The sequence below is a fragment of the Morchella importuna genome (assembly GCF_003444635.1).
Source record: "Morchella importuna strain M04M26 chromosome Unknown Morimp01GS005, whole genome shotgun sequence".
NCBI classification, from domain to species: Eukaryota; Fungi; Ascomycota; class Pezizomycetes; order Pezizales; family Morchellaceae; genus Morchella; species Morchella importuna.
The window spans coordinates 628,230-651,648 of NW_025763402.1; the positions used below are offsets into that span (position 1 = coordinate 628,230).

Sequence of the window (23,419 nt, forward strand, 5' to 3'; positions counted from 1 at the left end):
TTGGGTTGGTCATTGCCGACCGTACTACATACCAGGATTCAGCTAGATTTGAAGCTCCCGAGATCTACCATCCGTCTCATGAGCTGAAGGGGTACTATTGACCGAGACGCCTTGCAGGCATCACATCTGGCCAGCAAGTCTCAGCCTACATATAAAATAAGACCCCGCTCGCACGATGTATTAATGAAAACAAACATTTGGCCATATCCTCTACCATAATTCATTTCCCTATTACCATATTGTCATCATATATTCATTCCTAAGTTAAACACTTATCTTCAAAGATACAGCAATATGCCTGTACTCGACCCCTTTGGCCACAAGGTTCCTAGCCGGAAACGAATAATAATCTGTTGTGATGGTATGTACATGTAGCTGTCTAATGAGCTTATTAGTGCCCATTGTAATGACATTAATCTTGTTTTCAAGGGACTTGGCAAAGCTCCGACGGGGGAGAGCCAAGTGTGCCCACCAATGTTACCAGGATCACAAGAGCCCTAAAAAGCTATACGAAAAAGGACGGTATATCTCAGATCGTTTATTACCAGAGCGGAGTTGGAACAGGCGGGACACTGAACAAGATACTTGGCGGTGAGTTTATTAATTTATATACACCATGACACCTATTAGTATTCGCTTTGTAGTAGTACATTGCCAGTTTTGATTGCATCCAATTGGCCAACCATCTTGTCTGAGCAATCCTTAGGCTTAATGAGCTATGATTTCTCTCTCCTCGGAATTAGGCTGACTTTACTATCGATAGGGGGCACTGGTTATGGGCTAGACGAACATGTTCGGGAAGCATATTGCTTCTTGTCTCATAATTACCATCCGGGCGACTCAATTCACCTTTTTGGATTTTCTCGGGGCGCCTACACTGCTCGGTCAGTCTGCGGATTGATATGTACAGTCGGTGTCTTAACAAAGAAGGGAATGGATGAGTTTCACGATGTTTGGAGTAATTATACCAAAAGAAGATACAAGGAAGATCCTGGGTATTATCTCGAGACCTCAATCCTTCGTTCCTATCCTACGCCAGACACTTTTAGTCTGCGCCAAGGATTTTGGCCTAAAAGTTGATTGGGTGGTTACAAATTCTGACAATAACAGACTTCTCAAAGAGCTTCAAGATAGGGAAGATGGGAAGCTCGTAATCTCTGGTGTAAAGGTCAAATCCATTGGATGCTGGGATACAGTCGGATCCCTTGGAATTCCCAGTATACGCGTTCCGTTTTTCGGAGAACTAAGCATCGCTCGCGGAGAAAACAAAACGTATCTATACAGGTTCCTCCCAACATGGTATTTTCTGGCTCCTGACAATTCAAGTAGCTTCCACAACGTTGAACTTTCCGATGAAGTCGAAAATGCTTTTCATGCCTTAGCACTCGACGAGCATCGGGGTCCGTTTACCCCAACTCTTTGGAAAAAATCTCCTTTCTCGCCCACAAACTTAAAGCAAGTTTGGTTTCCAGGCGTGCACACAAACATCGGAGGTGGTTATGATGACCAGGAAATCGCCGATATAACGCTAGCCTGGATGATCCAACAACACCTACCCTTTTTAGAATTCAGTAAAGGCTATTTGAAGAGCATAATCAAGAATCATGAAGATTATACTCGGGAATGGGCTGCTGGGTTAATATACGACTCTGCCACAGGAATGATGCGAGTTTTTAGTGGAAGCTATAGAACTCCTGGTGGGTATGCTGATTCGACTGAGGGTGTTGAAATGGAAGAGTTTATCCATAAGTCAGTAAGAATAAGGACAAAGATGATTGAGGGATGGGAATGCAGGGCACTTAAAGGCTGGGTGTGGAAAGAAGACGAAGGTCTGTGGGAAAAGGATGGAAAGAAACTCCTTGAAGATACCTTGGGGAATGTTGAGAAGAAGCTTGCCGGGAAACATGTAGTAAAGAACATGTTGGGCGAGGTGATGCCCAAGGACGTCGAGTGGTAAATGTAGATGACCATTAGTTTGAACAACGCGCCTTAGAGTATAACTATACTGAGCTTGTAGATAATGGTAGCGGAAACTGATCTCTCCTACTGTCAAGTTCAGTCGTGACTCAATGAATTAATCAAAAAAAGGTCAATCGCGACTTAAACTCAAATTCATAGCACTAAGTATCTATATGCCGCCCGATGATAGTCTCAATGCTCCAGGAGTCCTTTGTACAGCCACTCTGCAAAAGTGTTCGTGATTCCGGTTTCGGAGTGAGACATTTTCTCCATATGTAACCGTGGCGGAGGATCAAGAACCCCCCAAGAGAAGACTTTCCCAGTGACCAGTGGCGCCCAAATTAATGAAGAATAATATCAATGACCTATCTTCTTTTATTTATAGTCACGAACTATATTAGATACATGTACATACTTAATATTAATAATATCGATTAAAGGGTAAACTCGGGCGGCATTTAAGGCAGGCTTTTTAATGGGCTGGACCGGTCTATATTTGACCTTGGGTCACCGGCCCAGCCCACCAAGGAATGGGCCCGGACCGACTGGCCCATATAGAGCCAGGACCGGTCACAGAAAAATAATATATGGTCCCTCCAAAGCTATTTATTGAAGTCGAAAGGGCTAAAAGGGAATTTGAAACCTGTTTTTCTCTCACAATCGGTGGAGAAATATATTCATAAACCGGCCCATATATTACTCTGCTTGACCGGTCAAAAAAACCATCAGGACCGGCCCAGCCCAGAAACAAAAAGTCAAAGACCGGCCCACCGCCCATATATTTGGACCGGTCCGGCCCATATATCTCGCGGCCCATTAAAAAGCGTGGTTTAAGGTGTGAGTCTAATTTCAACAGCTATAGGATAATCCTACACTAATGATTAGGAATCAATATTGCAATAGAGAGAGATACATACGACAGTAAAAATGGGAAAATTCGCGTATGTGAAAGTTATTGACGAAAGAATAGGTATGTGATCTCATCAATCTATCTCTCATAGATGTAGCAGGTATACATTCCTAGCCCAGAAGACGACTTAGCTAATAGCCTTGAAATCTCCTCTCGCACGACCTCGACATAACTAAGCTCGAACAAATGAGACCAAATCTAGCTTAGGATAGACGAGACAATCCTATGTCTTTCGAATAGACTGATGAGAAAATCAACCCTAGTGCTCGCCAAAAACGAAGTATGTTGATGAATTAAAGAGTTATGTACGTACATCGATAGAAGTTAGGTACATGAATGTACTTTAGCGAGTAGAGAGCCGCCAGGCCACCCGGCTCACAGTTGCTCACTCGATGTCCAGTTTAGCTTGTGACTTGGCTCACAGTGGCTCACTCGATCTTGAAATTTTTGTTAGCTTATCAACCGCGCCGCACCTCGGACTACATGTAGCTTGATTGATTGGCGTGTTATGTACAGAGTCTGGTAGAATTATTGCGAAAGTGGGTTTCCGTGACCCGATAGTCCCATTGGCTCTTGAAACGACCTTTGCTGTGAGCACGGACCAAGAAATCCACCCCTTTAGCGCTGACTTTCGCATTAATTCTACCAGACTCTGTACCTACATGTATTCATTACATGCAGCTCTCATCTGGCACTACTTTTTCGAAACCAGTGATGCGAACAAAACAAGAACATACAATATATATACAATACCAGGTAAGGGAATATAAGACGTATTGTACTAGGACAAAAGTTTTGGAAGATTACACTTTTTTACAGCCAAAGTACCCATGTTTTAGCGACCCAAACCACCCACCCAGCACCGGACAAAAATCTTCAACTCTTCAAGGACAATTGGAAATTACCTCAAGAAGGAGCTCAGATAATTCTGAAATTTCAAGCCCATTCCTCAGACGCGTGTGATCTAATTTTTAAAGTCATGATTTGAGTGTTTCTGATTTTGCATGGTGTTCCCATACAAATTTTGTGTTGCAACGGCAACCAAAAGTTGCACATGTACTTGCCCGATTATAAAGAGTAGGACGGAAATACAACGAGCTCAGCGCCGCAACGGCGCAACGCAACGCAACGAAGCCCAACTCGACGAAGCCCAATGCAATGAATTCAATTTGTTATGCTTGATAATTATTGTTACCAATATACTAGTATTTTCCTCCAGAAAAACGTATGGTTATGATACTTGCTCGGTGTTGAGGCGTTATATCAGGTGCGAGCACGTACAGTTGCGACTCACCTTTCCTTGTACTTCCGTCCTACTCTTTATAATCGGGCAAGTACTAACGGTACTGTCAATTCGAAATTATACAAAACTTCCGAATTAGATCAGAATCCTAACTATATGTATTATATGTACTGTAGTAATACCGTAGAAATACCGCAAAAACTGGTTAGAATGGACACGGCCCTGGCAAAGAGATAAACCTAACCCTCTGATTGCTCTAGCTCCATTTCCATTCTCACTAGTTTTTTGCGGTATTGCCGTAACCTACCAGATATTCTACTGGATTCACCTGCTTTTGTTTTGCACTGTAATGTACAGGTGTTAATGGACAACAACCATTTATCGAAGGGAAAAGCGCCGCCGTCTGTAAGTTAACTTTGGCCAGTTATTCTAGAGCTTCATACATTCATCTTTATTTCTTCTACGTATATATGTACCTCTTTAATTAATCAGCTATAGGAGAAAAGTACCAGCTTCTAATCAAAGCCTATCATCTCGTACGAGCAAGGAGAAGTCCAGCGTACTACGCAGCGGTACACTATTAACAGTAAAGTATGTTTATATGTGCGTAGTCTTACTACCATCTACTTTTATAGTGGTTAGTTTAACGTGGTTGGTTTCGTATGGTTTTACTCGTTGTGTAGTCTACGCACGTACACCAGCATATATATGGTGGACATCAACGGGCCACCACCGCCACCAAAAAATACCGAATGGGTTTGGGAATGAGATATTACATGTAGTTAGTCTCGTACTCATTCCCTACGAGTAGTTTGCTGCTCAGAGACTTGTGTGTACGTATAGAACCCAAAAAAGTAATGAAATAGTACTCTAATATTAGCGGTATTGGACGTTACCGTCCCAGCGATTCCGTGACGTATAGGAAAATATCTTATAATGACCCAACACTCCTCAACCAAAATTCACAACTAGAAAAATTCTTTATAAAATCAAACTGTATTACATATGCACAAAAAGACGGCCCTCACTAGTAAATTATATGACAAGCGAGGATTCCACTCATCGACTATAACTTCCATAAATCGGTAAATTATAAACTGTCACGAGTATACTCCAAACCGCAAACCAAGCTCGAGTATTAAAATTAAAGAGGAAAACTAAAGTCAATTTGCAATTAGATTATTCATTGATAGATTGATTCGTTAAACGCTCAAACTACAGGGCATCTTTATTAAAGTCTATAAATCTAGATCAAGCTACCTTAAAGTCTCGAGATTAACTCATCAACCGCATTACAGGTATAAAGAATTGAAATTTCGCCCAAACAGTAGCAATGGTCGGGACAGCGGTTTTTTTTTTCTTTTTTTTTTTTTTGCTACTATCGAGAACATATTTATATTAAGTACAAATTTCCCCGTGTAGACTCGTTCGGGGTTGACCAACTATATATAATATTATTGAGAATGCTATCATCGGGACTCCATTACATATTTCCTTCCATCAGGTCGACCATCCTATATATCTAAACCTAACAGTCTGTAACCATCTATGGCTGTTGATGTACGGGATTTCTTAAAATGGGGATATTTACGATTATTTTAGATGAATTTGAACAGTATCAATAATATCGTAGTATATATAGTACTTAGACAGAAGTTTTGGTAATATACCTTTTTACAGCCAAAGTAGCCATGTTTAAATACCCGAAGCAACCACCCAACCTCATCCAAAAAATTTCAAAGTTTCAAGGACAGTTAGGAATTATCTCAAGATGGAGCACAGAGAATTCTAGAATTTTAAGTCCATTCTTCAGGTGTGTGCAATCAAATTTTTAAAGTCATGATTTAAGTGTTTCTGATTTTGTATACAAATTTTGTGTTGCAACGGCAACCAAAATTTACCAAAACTTCTGTACCCCAACTATATATACACATATATATTTATGTGGGCAGTCTGTAAAATGTAGTATTTTCAAATTTGCGTCTCTAATCAAGTCTATAAATGAATACCTATATATAATATCCTTGAGATAGTCATGGTTCTGCGCATATTTTGGTGGCATCATGGAGACTTGGCGCGTCCAATACTCAGTCATACTTAAGCAAGCTACGATTTGTTGAAATATCTTAATGGTGTATACTACTTTTGACTAATTCAAGAGAAGTCTATGTACTCCTCCTAGAACTATAAAGCTCCGTCGAGTGTAAAACATCTATATAAAATAAACAAACCTCTACACATCGACCTTACATGATATTTTTAATGCGTCTTGCTTGGCCAAAAATGACGGGTAAATTATAAACATACAGTAGAGCTTGGTTAATGAATATTTCTATGGCCATTGAGACGGCCATGCATGGAGTAACAAATTTAAATTTTGAAGATTCTTCTCGATAAAAATAAAAGACTTTCCTCGTCAATAAAGGAGGTCATATGTTTCGGTTCTAACACTATATACAGGGTGTTGGAAATTGGTGCATATTATATATTAATTACGAACTGACAATGCCTAAATACCCCAAACTGCAAATATTTACCTACTAATATCTTAATATCATATTAAGACAACACACTCCTTAAATACGCAGAACCCTCTATAGAATGCCAGCTAATTGGTATTTTAATGCAAGCCATATTTCTTTCAGGCGGGGTGATGGCCACTATTAGATAGCAAGTATGTGCAAAAACTTTATCAAGTCAATTAATGAAGTAAATCAAATCAATCAAAAAAATTTGGCTAGGTATTCTAGATGCGAGTGACATATCATGATTAAATATAATTCCCACAACGCTGATCCAAAGGCTTTCATAGACCCAATGCAACTCAATACTCAATCTATCAGACATCTAACACTAAGTACTATAATCCTCTTTGAGACAGCATATACCCCTCGATGCTGCCTCCAGACATGAAAACATCAGACCAAACCCTCTTTCCCCATTCCAAAGTAAACCCAACCCCGCCCTAATCCTTATCCCTTATCATTATCATAATCAGATCACGTCTCCAACCTCCCCTCCACTACCTCATCATTGGCTCGGGTGCAGTGGGCCGCCGCACTTACTATAGTATCAATCTTGTGGCTCCGCGGGCCTCTCCCAGCAAAAATAAAAATAAGAAAAGAACACCGGGAAACCAACGTCCTGCCTACCCTCCAGCTCATCTCAAGTGCGTATACGCACTTAACGTAGGTACGCGGATGGCATCGATACACACAGTACAGTAACCTTTTCCTTTTACCTGGTTTCCAGCACCCTTACCGTGGGAACAAATTTTCTCGATGTCTAGTTTCAGGACGCCAGGCAGCGGTGGGTTCCCGCAATCATGATTTTTGCACGGATTATCACTCGGCCCGAAATTCGCGCGAGGTGTTTTTTACTTATCGAGACGAAACGAACACATACGATCACATCGTTCGTTTATTTTTTCTCACTCTCCCGCGCTTGCCCACGAGGATCGATGGACCCAATATCTACCCTCCCGGCGAGTGATCCGTCATGAGTCCCTTTCTTCCTCCCTCTCCCCTCACAGCGCAGCACATCGATATCCCCACCCGCCAACCAGCCCACCAGCCCACCAGCCCACCATGTACGAGCCCCTCTTCCTTCCCCTCACTCTATCACTCACCTACTCGCCCACCGTATCCAGCCGGCCTCACCTTACCACATCGACCGACGGCAAGCATCACCTCCCCCACCACTCCCTCGGCCCTGATAAAACACATCTTCAAATAGGCAAAATACCTTTTTAATTCCTCCTCCTCAGAGTCCTCACATACGATGAGCTTCGCGCCGCGGCGCGGTAGTATGTAGGTATGGAACTATCCGGTCACAAGTTCAGCGCACCAGTGCAGTAGCTCGCTCACCCGGTTCGGTTTTCAGGGTCCGGCATACCATACATACATGTACTCTAGGTATGTAGCATAGGGTAGAGCCTTTTATTTTTTCTTTTTTTCTTTTTTCTTTTTTTTTTTTTTCTTTTTTTTTTTTGCACGCCGTCGTCAGCGCCCCAATCATTTGCTGGAATACAGAGAGCAGAGTGGCTAGCTAGGTAGGAAACCAAAAAAAGCACCACCACCCGATGGATGTTTCCATTGGCCACCGTTTTACAGAGGTAGCGGTGATCGACGCACATGTTTTGAGAGAGAGTGGTGGAGGTCGTGGAGGCCCGGGATAGCGGGAAACAAAAGGAATATGTGCAAGTATAGAGTAGTTAGAAATTTCGACATTTCGACAGCAGTCAGACAGGTAGAAAGTACTGTCTAGACTCTTGAGTGCGATATATCGTTTTCATGTAAAAAGCAACAAAACAGATTCGACTTTGATATCGTTCATTGCTTTCTTCTGCAAGTCGTCAAGAGTATCAAACATCTCTCTAATTATTCCAGCCATCCCGCCCACGTACTCTACCCCCATCCTCTATCTACATAGTCGATTGCGCATCGACACACACTTCACTTCACTTCACCACACTACACTTCCCCCAATGCACTCCCTCCCATCTGACATCTCCCCTCCCTCCTCAATCGTTGAACTAGTCCCTATCCGTCCTACTATATATATCCACCCTCGAAACGAAACGAAACGAAAGTAAAGTACTCTGCCATCGGCGCAAACTCTGAGCTCCTCCTCCCTCCTAACCGATTGACATGTATGATGGATGATGAATGGTAGCCTACCTACTCACACACAGGCCCCGTTTCGCATTGTACCCCCGGCACGACACGGATATGGACTGCCAATGAGTTGTCGGTTACACAGCGAGGGCGATCTCCATAATTATCTACTTGTACCTACGGTTGCACATCACATCAAGATATCGAATCAAACACCAGCAGGCAGGTACTCGCGTCAGGGAAAAAGAACCAGAACATGCAAGTGAGAAAGCAGGGATTATTTGTACGGAGTGGCGCTGAGCTGCCATACAAACTAGGCATTTGCATGTTCTGGTTCTTTATCCTAGACGCGAGTAGGTAGCAGTTAGAGAATCTGTAGAGAGTATCTACATAGCCAGTAGTCACAACGGCGCCTTGGTTCCCATCGATGGCCGTAAACTAAACCCCACGATGATGGTCAGGGGCCAACTACTCTGCAAAGTATAACTAAACCCCAACAAGCAGTAGAGTTACCCATCGTTATCACCCAAGTCTGTAAAGTATCGCCAACCCTACATCATCCTCCTCCTAGGCAGCACCGGCGTGGCGGCGGGCGGGGCGATCAACAGGGCGAGTAGAGCAGGGAACTAAAAGAAACAGTCTTCACCGACGGTATAGGAACAAGATTTGACGTAAAAAAACTCTTTTACCGGAGGAAAACTCCTCTTTTTTTCTCTATCACTCTTGCTAGATCCCGTCTCACCAAGAACCCGGGACGCGCCTCAACTAGAGTTAGCACCCCTCCCCAGTAACAGCCAACGATGCGTTGTCTCGAATCAGCTCCCGCCTTGGGGTAGGTAGTATTTTACCAGCGCATTTTTTTACATGGAGTAACAGCAGCCCTAGTGACATTCCCGGGTTGCGGGGAGGAGGGAGGGAGCGACGAGGGAGGAACAAGGGGCGAGTGATGCTCTAGAGCAAAAGAGAGTGAGAGGAGGGATTCTCCCCTCTCCTCCGCTATCAAAACCATCAATTCCGGGCCACCATGGGGGTTGTTCGTCGTCTCGTGTATTGTGCGGGCCGCTTAATTGCGCTAACCGAATACGGGTTGAAAGACTATTTAGCCAGTGATGTGGATTACATAATATGTATGAAGACGTGGTTCATCTTATGGCGAGTAACAACCTGCATCTACAGGCGATGATAGCAACCTAAAAGAGGGGGCTGGCTAGAGTTAGGAGTATTCAAAGAAATTCAGGGGAGAGGGGAAAAAAAAGAAAGAAAAATTCGAAAACACCATCTTACTGTATGTCCATCAACTCTGTGGCCCATGGTACTACTAAGGTATCACTATCGCCCTCTCCACGTAACCCTGACCTGAAAGCTCTGGATGTGTCAACATATGAGAAATACGTTTCTGCCGCGGCGGCGGAGATGTGTAGAATGCGGCATGTTTGAGTTTCTACTCCAGTTTCCTAAAACGAATCTCGGCAGCCCTTCCCCTCCACAGCAGTTGGCTCTTGCTTACCAAGAAGTCGCAATTTGTATTCGATTACCCATGATTATTTAGGCTTCAACACCTCGATGTCATGCAGAACTCGTAGGACCCCCCCCCCCCCCTCCTCTCTTCCAAGCATCTACTCTACCTACGTACTTCCTCATGTAACTCGTTGCTTTGAGGCGGAAGAGGGGTGAGAGAGGGGAAAATCTAAAATCTCACGATCATTTTCGCGGCACCGGTACGACTATCAAACGCAGTCTGCAAACGGGTACACGGCGTTGCCTTGTAGCAGGTTTCCACACAGCTAAGCAAACGGGTTTGAGTAAATAGCACAGGTGCATGGCCTGTTTGTCTCTCTACAACTCTGCTCAGGTAGAGTAAGCACGGGGGGTTTGGGGGAGGAACAAGCAGCACCCAATCCCCTGATATTGAGATGGTGATGGCGGGGAATGGCGATGCTGATGGTGTTGAGGTTCCGGAAACCTGCGCGCACGTGTTGGGTTGGTCGACGCTGAGGGTTCTCCCAGGGCCAGGGCTTATGCCTGCCGCGAATATGGATCGCCACCATCAAGCAATCCACAAATAACGAGTGGATATTTGTATGTGGGGATATGACTGGCGCTAGAATCCCGAACTCGGTTGGATTGAACGAGTTATGATAGAGGATTGCCACAATGCTTCAATCGAATTAAGATTTCAACACCGGCACGGATTGGGTCGATTCTGCCTGCAGTGCGGGAGCAGCACAACCCACCCACCTTGCTTCGAAATCCTTATTTCTACACGTATCCCAGCCAAACAACGGACGAGCCGCTCTTAGGGAAACTGGCGGTAGTGGTGGTAGTCGTGACTTCCTATGATCAAACTAACCCCCATTCTCCTGCCGCTGGAATCCAATGGCTGACAAATTAACGCATTTCCATTAAAATAATACTACCAAGTGCCTCTTTTCCTCGTCGTGTCACCCGCATGACGTGAAATGGAAAAAAAAGAACAAAAACGTTGTCTGCTATGATTCGATGGCTGTGCTAATGCTTTGATGTGCTGAAAAGCATAGAAGCAGTAGAATCAATAAAACTACATGATTTAAAAAAAAAAAAAAAAAAAAGTAGAAGCTTGAGGCTTGGCCGCATAAGTATGTCGAACTAGACCAATAAAATATATACCTCCCCAAGCAATTAAAGAGTAAGGTAACAAAAAAGAGCGGAAAAAGGAAAAACAAGAGGGGGTGAAATGTTGCCTCGATTGATAGAGTGTTAGGCTTGTTCACGGCAAAAGATATTCAGGTCGGACCGGCGGGGAAATCCCCCAATCCGTCGGCGTGTAGAGTGCTCTACATAATGCGGGACTTTAAACCTAACTATGTACCTTAATTCCCGAGCAATTTCTGGGGAGTGGTAGGCAACGCTGTTGTTAATCGTGGTCCTGTATCACAAAGCCGCTCGTCAATCGTTGTGGCAAGTATTGGATCCCCGTTGACATCGGACAAGGTACTAGGTACTTGTAGATCATCCCGACAAAAATCCGGAAGTCAACCTGGACCCTGCCCAGCTTCAAAACCGGACCGGAAGCTCAAAATTTTTCCGTGAGCTTGAAGGCTTTTTTTTCTCCCGGAAAAACATACGGGTGCTTCTGCTCCCCGTCATCACGCATGGATCATGACGAGGTGACGACCCATTCTGAGATCAACCACAGTGCACAGAAATATCAATCAGGACCTCCATGTAAGATCTTCGGATCCACGGAAGGTCTCGGTTAGATGTTTTTCGAACAACGAGCCCATGCGCGATCCAACCGTACCAAACGCTTAGGCCGATTAAATGCTTGCCGGGACTCGACTGCTCAGCCTGCACGTTACCGGTTTGTGTAGACCAGTGAGCTGTCGGGCTGTAGATCTGTTCATTGGTTGGTTACCCACAAAGAAATTAGAACACGACGAAGCGAGGCTGCTCAATTGGCTTATACCGATTTACCAGTTGATCACTTGGGCTGGTTGTACATCAGCAGGAGCAGCGTACAAGTACGATACCTACTTTGTCAGTCGATCATGGAAGCTCTATTCAGGCCGCCGGACTGGCTTTTAGAGGGGGTAAGTCACGCGTCATTATTACTCTAGGTGTTTCATGATTTCCGTGCATTTCAAATTGTTGAATTTGATGGCGTCTGCAGAGGAACATTCCCCAGGTTTCTGTAGGGTGAGGTGGTGGTGCACAGAAGCAACCCCGTAGAGTAGGTAGGTAGCTGACTGACTTCATGTAGGTAACGTATGAGTATGTAGAGTAGGAATTCTACATAGGTACATGTAGTTTTCTCCACCGCAAGTTAGCTATGGGAGGGGATATACTTGAATACCGAAGATATGCGGAGGGGTCGAGGGATAGATGACAGGCCCCAGGTAGAGCAAGAGCAAAGATCCCAGAGTGGAGAGTAATCGATGGCTGGAACCTCCTGAGTGATGAGATATACCCAATTGGAGAGCTCCATGATACCAGAGTGATAACCCATGATACGGGAGAGCTACTCGCTACCCTGCCGGGACTTGGAATACGCCAAGGATGAGACATTCGCGGTGCCACAGCAGTCGCGTCTCCCCAACGTCAGGCCATCGTCTACCGTGTAAAGTGACTGCGCGTAGCTCGTCCAATTCACCTCTCATTATTCACCACCATCGATATCTGGGTCAGCCAGAAACACAACGATCTCTTCGCACCCCCTCCCTGCCAGTAGCCAAAGATGCCGTCCGCTCCCAACTCAAAGCGCATCAAGGTACCCTCTAGATTTTCAGATATTCGTCGCCGGGTTCGATTTCTTTTGTCCTTTTCTTTACTTCCCCTCCCCTCCCCTCCCCTCTCCCCCACGGCTCCCCTTCCCCTCTCTCCTCCTCATACGATACGTGCCCCATAAGAAAGCACACATTCTCACTGATTGTGCGCGGGGGAATTTCCCTGCAGCTTTAGATGTAATTTAGGGGGTCTCTATCTATCGTCCATTTGGTACATACTCAATAAAAATCTATAAACCTTGCGCTACCTTTTACGGCTCGTTAACATACATGTGATTTTCCACCAGTCTATGGCTCCATCGCAACCCCCGTGAACCCGGACAAGAAGCCGCCGAATCTCCCGCCGGACCACACGCACCAATGGACCGTCTCTGTCAGGGGCGTCGGCGAGAACGATATATCACACTTTATAAAAAAGGTGCAGTTCAAGCTTCACGATACCTATGCCAATCCCCTCCGGAGTCAGTAGTTCACCAGCGCTCTCTTTTTTCTTTTCCCTTCTCTGCGCACAATTATGCTGACACAGCAGCATACACTCCAGTGATCGAATCCCCACCCTTCGAGGTGTCCGAAACCGGCTGGGGAGAGTTCGAGATCCAGATCAAGATCTTCTTCGTCCCGGAATGCACGGAAAAGGCGCAAACGCTCTTCCACTTCCTCAAGCTGCACCCATACATCGGTGACAAGGCCGAGCTCGAGCTTTCCAGGACGCAGCGCAGGCCCGTTCAGGCCTTCATCTACGATGAGATCATCTTCAACGAGCCAACAGAGGCCATGTACGACCTCCTCACAAGCCGCGGCTCAGCACTCATCCCGCCCCGGGCTCGAAATGGAAGGGGATGGGAGTTCACGGAGGAGTCAGAGGCCAGCGAGCTGGATCGCCTGACGGAGGGTATCAAGGTCGTCCAGGAGCATATCAAGAAGGCGAAGGAGACGCTTCTGGAGAAGGAGCGGCAGGTGGCGCAAATCAAAGCGCAGTTGGAAAAGAAATGATTTTCTGTCTGGCTGGTCTTTCTTGTCTTGCGTATCCCTTATTTTTTTTGCGAAATGATCTTTGTAGCAAAAGCCTGTTATCGTTATCGCCCCTGATTTTGCTTCTGGTTTTTTTTTTTGGTTTCTTGATTTTTCTCTCGTCTCCGATTTACAATTAATTTTCCACCTCGGGGAAACGGGATGAGGTCTTAAGAAAAACAAAAACAAGTTCCGAGAAGGAGTGGAAACGAATATTAATAGTTGGAGGGTGTGGTGCATCGCAGTTACTATTTCAGGGCGATAGTCCAATTTGTATTACTACCGTGAGATAAGAGCTCGACCCAAGGCGGTTATTCATCTCAGTTTCTGCCCTATATACCAGGAATTTACCACATGTTACCTTCCCCCAGGCAGATCGAAACGTCAGAAAGAACAAGAAGGGGTAGGTAAGTCGAGACATCCCAAAAAAGGAATGAATATCCAGAACCAGACCACACCCGGAAGCTTTTTAAGCCTCACACCACATCCCCGTATCTGAATAAGAAAATAAAACAAAAAAGCAATTCCAATTCTTTTTTATGTACGGAAAGATTAGATATACATGTTTTTTTCTTTTTCTTTCTCTTTTTTCTTTTCTTCCTCCAGAGCCGCGGGCCCGAGTCCATCTGGTTCACCGGAAAACTATTCGACCTTGGTCCTCAATTGAACACCATGCCATCCTTTGATTTCCTCACTCAGGACCTCCTGGACCAGCCTATGCTGCTTTACCACGGGTAGACCCTTGAAACTCCGCGACGCGATCTCGATGGCATACATTGAGCCGCAGCCGCCGGAAACATCTTGAACCTATATAAGTGGGGTCTTAACGTTTTACGTAAATGATAATTAGTATTAGGGAGGGAGGGGAGTAGGGGAAGTGGGGAGTTATTGTGAAGTTGGTATGGGGTATGAGTGAGTTGGTATCAATGCAATTGCAATTGCACAGAGTGTGGAATGATGAATGTGGTGTGGGACGGTATGGTACGGTATGCTTTGTGCGAGCGAGAGAGACAGGAAATCAACCAATATCTGATATCCTACGCACCTCTAGCCTGGAAGGTGACAACTCTGTTACGAGTTTATTGAAGATGTGCAGCTCCTTTGGATCGAGATGATCCGGAGGGGCCAGAGCGGGAGATCTGGACGCCGATGTCGTGGAGAAGGGGGAAGAACGCGGGGATTGCGGGGATGCTGCCCCTTCTCTTGCTAAGATCCCGGCTGGTCCTGTTCCCACATTCCGATTGTTGAGTGAGAGGAGAAGGTGTTGCTGAAGTCGATGATGATGGTGCTGCTGCTGTTGTGTGCTGTTAAACAAGGGCCGTGCGTAGGAAAAGTTCCTGACAGTGGCAGAAGAGGGACGGCGGAACATGGCGCAGGTGATAAGGGAAGGGTGTGGTGGTTGTAGTTGAGGGGTGGTGGGTAGGTAGGGGTGGGCGACAGTTACGGTTGTGGTGATTATGGGTGGTGGTTATGGTAGTGGTGGTGATGGTAAACCCTTCCACTTCCTCGGCCTCCCACCAGACTACTTCCAGCAGCCCTCACTCCCCTCAATCAATCGCTCTCCCAGCCAACCCGTGCACGAAGCCAGACACGCACATACATATTGTACCTACAACTCTACATACACCCACGCACATACGCACACTTCAGGAGCATGAATTGGGAGAGGTGTGGTTACAGCACAGCGCTAATCAGTTACTCGCTCAGTCAGACAATCACTCAATCGTTAATCTATCTACATGTATGTAGATAGACACTCGTGGTACTTGTGGTACTTCTGGCACTGGAGAGAGTTTATGTGGTAGTGGTGGTGGTGGTGGTGGTGTGGTGTGTGCGTACCGTGGTGGGGTCGAGGGGCAGAGGGGAAGCAGGGCAGTAGACTATTCCTCTCTGGTACATACGAGTACTCTATATCCTTGCACCAGTGTGCGCTAGCACTCACACTCTCTCACTCACACTCGACTTTCACGCCCTCGGCGTCGGAGAAACAATTAATACAACGGCGACACAGAGGGACCCCGTGGTCGGGGAAACTAGGTAATATACATTATAATTTAAAGAGAGGATCCGCTGGGACGAAATAAAATACAAGATAGCGTGCATATGCCATACCTACATGTACATACGTCCTACATGGATGAGTGACATTGGGGGGGTTCAAAAGGGCGCAGAGTACAATACTGTAAGTAAAATACTATAGCATAACACATCTTTCTGGACAGAAAAAAGAGTACTTGCATAAATGTACTCGTATACCCTACTTACTCTACTCTGTAGTTCAGTTGCACTGCACTGCACTGTGCAATACGAGTATGCTAAAGTATACTTTAGCATATGTCAAAGCTAATGCCGATGCTAATGCGAATGCCATGCACCGTAAGTCTTCTGTTTCCTTTTCTTGTTCTCTACATACCGGTGGTACACACCTACATCATATAGATATTCAGCTAGACAGACAGCAGTCGCTCATCTCCCCACTGGTTCACTACACTACTAGTAGCGTACCTAAGCAAATATGTACCTACTTACCTCCATCTGCATACCAAACCTTGAGTGGATCTGTCAATAAACTACGCAAATCAATCACTCAGCTAACCCGCCACCCATTCTGCGTCTCTCCAGGTATATAATTAATATTAGGACAGAAGTAATAATAATAAGATGTACAATCTATACCGACCTCTACTATTATCCACACCCACCATTAACTACCACCACCACAACTAATAACCCCCCCCCCCCCCTCTCTAAATCTAGACCCCTACCAACTAACGCACGGAAAAACACGACAGCTGAAACCTGACTGATTGACGATAGATATGTAGAAAAATCTAGACACGAAAAGGCAAATCAAAGCCAAACGGGCTAACTGTGCGACTGCCTCGTCGAAATCTTGCTCGCCGGTCCCTCACCCCCCATGTCTTCCCCGCAAATGGCGTATGTGGTGAAAGTGCGAGTGAGAAAAGGAGGATGGCAAGCAAGCGAGATTACTACATACTTGCTTACCCCAGTACCTTGAAGGGCTCGTCCCAGAAGCATGTCTGGATCTCCAAAGTGCAGAATGAAACTAAGGCGGAATCGAGTATCATAACTTGCAGTGTTATCTGTTCTGGACACCCCATCATCCCTGGCCCTAGATAGAGATACCCGACAAACAAAACAGAATCGATATTCGTCACGCATCACCCGATTGTAGTAGTGGCGATTACTGTTGCTATGTCTACTCATGTAGCCATGTTGCTGTAACCAGAAAAACGTGCTCGTAATGTTTGAGGTATACTAACAGAACGGTTCAGTTACTGAATATTAGTTACTACTTGCAGTTGCTTTTGTCTAGCAAGTATGCTCTGTTCAGTCATTGATAACTCATTCATTCCATCGCTACTATAACGCTTTTGGTGTGGTGCCACTGTACTGCCCAGCGAAATCAGTCAGTTCATCTTATCCGCCGCCTTGAAATCCTCACGCCATCACTGCTTCCCTCGATCTCACCCTCAACCACTCTCCCCACCAATTTACCCAGCCTGTCGGGCGAAACATCTCCTTCAGTGAAAAGGAACATGAAGATATTAAGAAGGGGTTGTCCGGAATTACGAGTGCAGCCGGCATAAACACACTAGACTCCTTTTCTTTTACCGTGATATATTCACCGAACGGAAACAAAATAGTAACGGTTATGTGAGTATTTTATTCGCCAAAGAATATGTATGTAGTTATGCCTTAAATCGATAAGAATCCCATTTGAATCCGTTATAGGAAAAAAAACCCGTGCCAATTTGAAGTGACAAGACAAAAAAAAACCTGGTGTTCTCATTTTTTTGTTTCCCCACCCAACCCCACCCCCCCCCCCCCCCCCAAAATCCCCAATCCCTATTCAACCAGCTAAAAACTAAGAGAAAAGAACCCGAATCCCCGATAGAGAAAGGAGAGCCCATAGGAAACAAGAACAAAGAAAGCAATCGCAAAAACACGTAAAGCATAAGCAAACATAGACAACATAAACAAGCAAGAGTTAATAGAAAGCAATCAAACGCACGCTCTAATGATAAAACAACTTTGGCGGAACCCCCCCCCCCCACAGTAATGAAACAAACGGAGTATGAACTAACAAATGAAAGTTGGAGGGGTTCAAAGTGAAGGTGCGAAGATAAGTCTCCTGCCCCAATGCCGCATTAAAACGGCTCCCATTTTTCGAACGCTCGAGCAATGCTAAGTCCAGAAATCCTGCGACCGCTGAAAACAAAAAAAAAAACAAATCCTAAAGTGCCCACGCAAAAATGAGAACGAAAAAGATAAAAGGAAAAAAGATACTAGAAACACAAAGCCCCTTCTTCCTGGTTGGAATTCGTAAGTCATCGAATGTTTCCGTCACCCGAAGATGAGAGCAAAAGTAGAAGAGAATAAAAAACACTGCATGAATCAGAAGCCAAACAGTCAACACCAAAGAGAAACAATGCGAAAGGAAAAATAGAAAAAAGAAAAAGGGGAAGAAAAAAAAAAGAGCTCGAGCGATTTAACGCCTTGCGAGTGTATAGTTCCATGAGCCATAAAGAATTCGCATCCTTCTCACTCCCAATAACCGTCCATGTATCCCTTTTGTGCGCAGAATGGTCCGCCAAAGTCGGTCCAGGTCTGGCGGATAAAAAAAAATCCACTATCCTTCGTGCGATGCCAATACCCCCCCCCCCCTCAATCCTCAACCTGTACCCAAACCAAATAAAGAAATCCGAATATCGTCCTCCATCCAAGTTGAAATGAAATGAAACTCAAGTGAATTTAGCTCCCCGTCCCTTTTTAGTTCCACCCGGTTGGTCAACGACATATTCAACAAATAGCAGTAGGTGCTTGCTGAGCATCAAATCTGAATGCTCCGGAAGCTCTCCTGCGATGGTGATATCCCGCATAGTTCAATGGTATCGGAGACGCGGTACCTGATGAAGTCCTCAAAAACGAACTGGCTGGCGAGCCTTCCAAAGGAGATGGTGTATATCTGGGGTTTAGATCAGACTCCTTCACGATCCTTGGCTCTGCTGTAGTACTAAAGATGGCCCCAGAAAAAAGGCTCTGGTTTCCCGGTGCCGAATCCTGGGACTTTTTTTCCCCAACCTCACTATCCGACATCTGCGGCGATGCCTTCGCTGATCCAAACTAAAAATCCATTAGTGTGACGAAGGTTAATATTTTGTATCGGTAACACTTACGAAACAGTAGTTGTCAAGAAGCTCGCGGTACGATGATGACTCAATTGAAGGCTTCTCTCCAACAAATGCACTCGGCTGAAACACCTCAGGTGCACCGGCCCCGACAGTGGTTGGGCTCTCGATGGGAGTCGAGGTATTCTTATCGGGTGACGCATTCCTCAAGGCACGAGCGGCAACAACGGGAGTCTTCGCAATGCGGACTTCCGAAACTCTGGGCTCAGTAACCTCAAGAACGGCACTTCCAAACTTGAAGTACGGGCTCTCTTGTGAGTTCTTATCAGACTTATCAGTCTTGATTCCCAACCCACTTCGCTTAGGACCGACGACCAGATTGGCAGCCTTGATGGCGGCGTTCAAAGAAGCACCAAAGTCATAACGGTTACCGAAAGCGTTGCCGGACGGATTTGCTCGACGCGCCAGCGACTCAGTGGTATCGGTAATGCTTTCGAGTGACTTCTTTGGAAGTAGGGGAATCGGAATGTCATCTGAATCCTTCGAGAAGAAAGCACCATCATAGCCTTCAAGCTCGTCAAAGTTGGGCATCGACTTGGGTCGAGGGGCGTTCGAGGGCTTGGATCGAGGCAGGGCAACTCTGGCACCACCGTTCTTTCCATTTTGGGGCTTTGCCTTCTTGCTAAAGTTGACCTGGAAGTTAATGCCATTGTTGTTGTCCCAAAATTCTTGGCCGGCAACGTTATACCGTACACAGAATAATAGAAGCTTCCGTTCCAAGTTGACCTGATCGACAAGTTTGATGTTGAAGATGAATCGGTCAACACCTTCCTCCCTTTTCTTCTTCCTGACGTCACTGTTGAATTCCGCAATAACCTCCGAAACTGTTTCCCAATGATCCAAAGTAAACCGAACGACGACAGACTTCTGGAAGGACATGTTGTTGACAGCCACCGTACCGATCAGGTTCTTGTTATCGTTGGATAGGCATACTCTCTCCACTCTGACAGGCAAGTTCTTTCGTGCATCCATATCTTTAGGGAAGTTTGGTAGGTTAATCTCCCACTCAAAAGGCGGTTCCCGAGATCGGAAAGCCTCCTCGTGAGGAAATGGGAATTCTCTTTCGCCATCAAAAGATTCTACTGGTGATGAGCCAGCACTGACAGCCGAAGGTTTCTCCTGGTGTAGGAAATGCCTGACATGCTCAAGGTGAGCATCGAAATGCACTGCCTTAGGGAAGGTCGGGGTCGATGGCATAGATACCGGCCGTGATCGGTTTGGGGTTTTCAGTGACGACTTGACAACTTCACCGCTCTTCTTGCGTACCATGGGCGGTGCCATCCGGTAGCCATCGTCCTCGTAATCGCTATCACTGTTTGAGTCCGGTCTGAGACCGTAATCGTTCAGTAATGTCGACTCCGAGATCGACCTCTGGTGTCTTCCACGCTTGCTCTCCCCGTCTGAAGGTGACATTGGCTTTATTGAAGAATCCGGTGACGGTGCCCGTCGTTGGGGGATGTTCTTGATTGCCTCCTTCAGCTGCTCCTCAAGGTTTCCAAGGTTGCGACCTCTCCTCTTACCACGGCCCATGACATCGTCCTCATCGCTTGAGTTCTGAGAAGAATCTGGAGGTGACAAGACCGCTCCTGTGGGAATCAATAAACCATTGTCTATTGGCGGCGGCGTCTGGTGAATGCTGTTGGCGGTTCGGGAGTTGACGTTCCTGTGGTGTAATGTTGACCTTTCCGGGTGTCCGTTTGAAGGAGGAGGTGAGCCTAATGTGGCATTCATCTGAGGAGTCCGTCGGTGCTTGTGTAGGTATGTAGCTGACTTTGGAGGGTTACTTGAGTTCAACAGGGCCGTCGTTGTTGTGTATGATGATGAGGTGACATCGTGGATTGATATCGAAGAGGACCTGCTGGCGATGGGGGAGGTGCAGGGAGACTGGCTGGGGGGTGTGTATGGCATTCGTACAACTGTTGTATGAACCTTTCCTAGTTGAAGGGATATATGGTACTAGTGGTCCGTGAGGAGGAGGGAGGACTCGAGGTATATGTAGTAGTGTAGGTGGGTTGCCAGGAAATTCGTCGAGAAGTTTCGTCTGGACTGTATTGTCGTAGACAATAAATAAAAAAGGGCGAGACCGTTTTTTTTTATGGGGAGAAAAAATTATGAGGGAGAGAAAAAAAAAAGAAAAAAACTCTTGAACAGGGAAATATTAGAAGTTATAAGCCTGAACGCAACTCCAGTCTATAGTCAGCGCACGGCCAGCAATGACAACTGCGGGGAAATGTGAGTGGATAATTGGGTACATGAAGGAGGGTGATATATAAAACAACTGGCTGGATCGAAGTAAGTACTCACGCACTGATGATGCAAGCCGGCGTCGACTGCCGGAGGGGAGGCGATATCAAATCCGAGAGCGATCGAGATTCCGGGCCTACTATGGCTCACGGAAAATCTACGTATCTATGTAGATGAGATGCACACTCCGATGAGAGGAACAGGTCGTGGTGAAGTAAATCGTCACGACTTTGAGACCGTTCAGTTTTAGTTGAACGGGATTTTGGGAGGGAGGAGAGGTGGGAGAAGTGGCGGATATATTTTGATAATGGAGGGTGAGAGGGAGGGGGGTGAGAGAGAGATAATGGGATCACTCTTTTGGGGGCTCTGCACAGAGAAACTGGAGAGCAGAGCAATTGGAGGGGAGGACCCAGAGGATATGTAGTTGGCGAGCTAGGGCCTTTCACGGGAGAGAGATACAGTATTGTAGTTATGGGTGGGTAAGGTATGGCAAGGCAAGGAAGGACTAGGGACGACCAGGTAGGCAGGGCAGGGGTGTGGGCGGGAGAGAATTGGCCAGGATAGAACACACAGAAAGAGAGAGAGAGGCTAAGATAGATAGGACTTCTACCTTGTTCTCTCTCTCGTTTTAGAGGGGGACAAGAAACGAGAATAAGTAGAATAATAGATACAAGGAAGGAAGGAAGAGCAGATAGAAAGTCCCTAAAGAAAAGGGAAACTCAGGCGAGTAGAATTCCAAAGAGGAAAGAAAAGAAAAAATGGTATCAAAAATACCTAAAGTAGGGATATAAAAAAGGAAAGAAAAAAAAGAAAAGGGCCGTTCGCCGCGGTTCATGATGGGAGCAGCATGGCCCGGACACGGATGGGTAAGCCTCCCTCGCCATTTACAGCTGGCTCTGCTTCTTGCTGCTTGCTGCTTGCTGCTGCTGCTGTTGATGGATGTGTGGTTGTCCTGCTTCTTACTTTACTGTGCATCAGAGACCGTATGTAGCTTTCTTGGACAGCCCACACCATACCTTACTACCTTACCCAGACCTTTACAACCTCCCACACCCTCACTTACGGCCACCCCCTCTAAAACCAATCCAAATCCCTCCCCCTTTGCGACAGCAGCAAATCCACGTTGCTGGCTGCTCTAGCTCCACTCTCAACGAGGAACGTCGCCGCCGTCGTCGCTCACTGATCTGCTGTGTTCCCAACACTTCCCTAATTTTGTATCAGTATTCTCCTACTTCTATCTAGCTGCTTGTTTGAAACTACTAATGGTATTCATGGTCTATTATTACTATTGTCGTTTCGTCTTGGCCCTCCTCCTCCGCTACAACACCCCCCCTCCCTCTCTTTTCCCCCCCAATCATCCCGGGTCCTTGAGATATAACATGCTTTACGTCGTACCTTAGACATGCCCACCAAAAAAAATCTCTCTGCCCTAAACTTTATTACCGTCGAGCGCAATCTGGCTTCAATCCCGAGATTCAAGACCAAGCTTCTTAGAACTGGAATGAAATTATCTTAATACCGGTTCGCCAGATCCAACCTGAGTGACAGCATGTGTAAAAAAAAAAAAAAACAAGCCCCCACCCACACGCCTGTCTGCCCCTTTGCCCCCTTTGCTTCCGCTAACTAGGTGTACCTACCGTCATATCCGTTTCCGTATCTTTCCTTCAAATTCATATCCCCCACCCACACTTTCAAAATTTCCTTCGAGCCCAGCTACGCGATGGACCGAAGAGAGAAATTATTATCTAAATTCCCTATTCCCCTGTGTATGGCAATTCGAGATGGAGGGTAAGAGAGCTACAGCAAGGATCATATGTGCCGTATCCATGTAAACGGTCGCTGTGTTGTGTGTGTCCTTTTTTTTTTTTTTTTTTTCCGTTCCTCTCAATTCACATCTCAACCTCGCCTGTCGCCAGCCACACTTACTTGCAATTGTTCTGAGCCAGGCGAAAAGATCATCG

At 45.8% G+C, this 23,419-nt stretch overlaps 5 protein-coding genes across 5 annotated transcripts; 3 read left to right on the plus strand and 2 right to left on the minus strand.

The window, feature by feature from the left end:
• Window positions 1-294: 294 nt before the first annotated feature.
• On the plus strand, window positions 295-1,957 carry LAJ45_02720 (uncharacterized protein; the record flags this gene model as incomplete). The annotated part of the gene is made up of 5 exons (XM_046112311.1): window positions 295-361; window positions 430-591; window positions 764-995; window positions 1,111-1,272; window positions 1,330-1,957. 5 exons carry the CDS (start codon window positions 295-297, stop codon window positions 1,955-1,957), a joined length of 1,251 nt encoding a protein of 416 aa, XP_045974437.1.
• A 10,071-nt stretch (window positions 1,958-12,028) lies between these two features.
• On the plus strand, window positions 12,029-12,471 carry LAJ45_02721 (uncharacterized protein; the record flags this gene model as incomplete). The annotated part of the gene is made up of 4 exons (XM_046112312.1): window positions 12,029-12,113; window positions 12,185-12,297; window positions 12,378-12,403; window positions 12,468-12,471. 4 exons carry the CDS (start codon window positions 12,029-12,031, stop codon window positions 12,469-12,471), a joined length of 228 nt encoding a protein of 75 aa, XP_045974438.1.
• A 470-nt stretch (window positions 12,472-12,941) lies between these two features.
• On the plus strand, window positions 12,942-13,983 carry LAJ45_02722 (uncharacterized protein; the record flags this gene model as incomplete). The annotated part of the gene is made up of 4 exons (XM_046112313.1): window positions 12,942-12,974; window positions 13,177-13,201; window positions 13,278-13,451; window positions 13,532-13,983. 4 exons carry the CDS (start codon window positions 12,942-12,944, stop codon window positions 13,981-13,983), a joined length of 684 nt encoding a protein of 227 aa, XP_045974439.1.
• Window positions 13,984-14,643: 660 nt separating this feature from the next.
• LAJ45_02723 (uncharacterized protein) lies at window positions 14,644-15,370 on the minus strand (the record flags this gene model as incomplete). The annotated part of the gene is made up of 2 exons (XM_046112314.1): window positions 14,644-14,808; window positions 15,047-15,370. The coding sequence occupies 2 exons, from the start codon at window positions 15,368-15,370 to the stop codon at window positions 14,644-14,646; spliced, it is 489 nt and encodes a 162-aa protein (XP_045974440.1).
• A 3,407-nt stretch (window positions 15,371-18,777) lies between these two features.
• LAJ45_02724 (uncharacterized protein) lies at window positions 18,778-20,945 on the minus strand (the record flags this gene model as incomplete). Its single annotated transcript, XM_046112315.1, has 4 exons — window positions 18,778-18,791; window positions 18,933-19,149; window positions 19,203-19,847; window positions 19,941-20,945. The coding sequence occupies 4 exons, from the start codon at window positions 20,943-20,945 to the stop codon at window positions 18,778-18,780; spliced, it is 1,881 nt and encodes a 626-aa protein (XP_045974441.1).
• Between the last annotated feature and the right edge of the window lie 2,474 nt (window positions 20,946-23,419).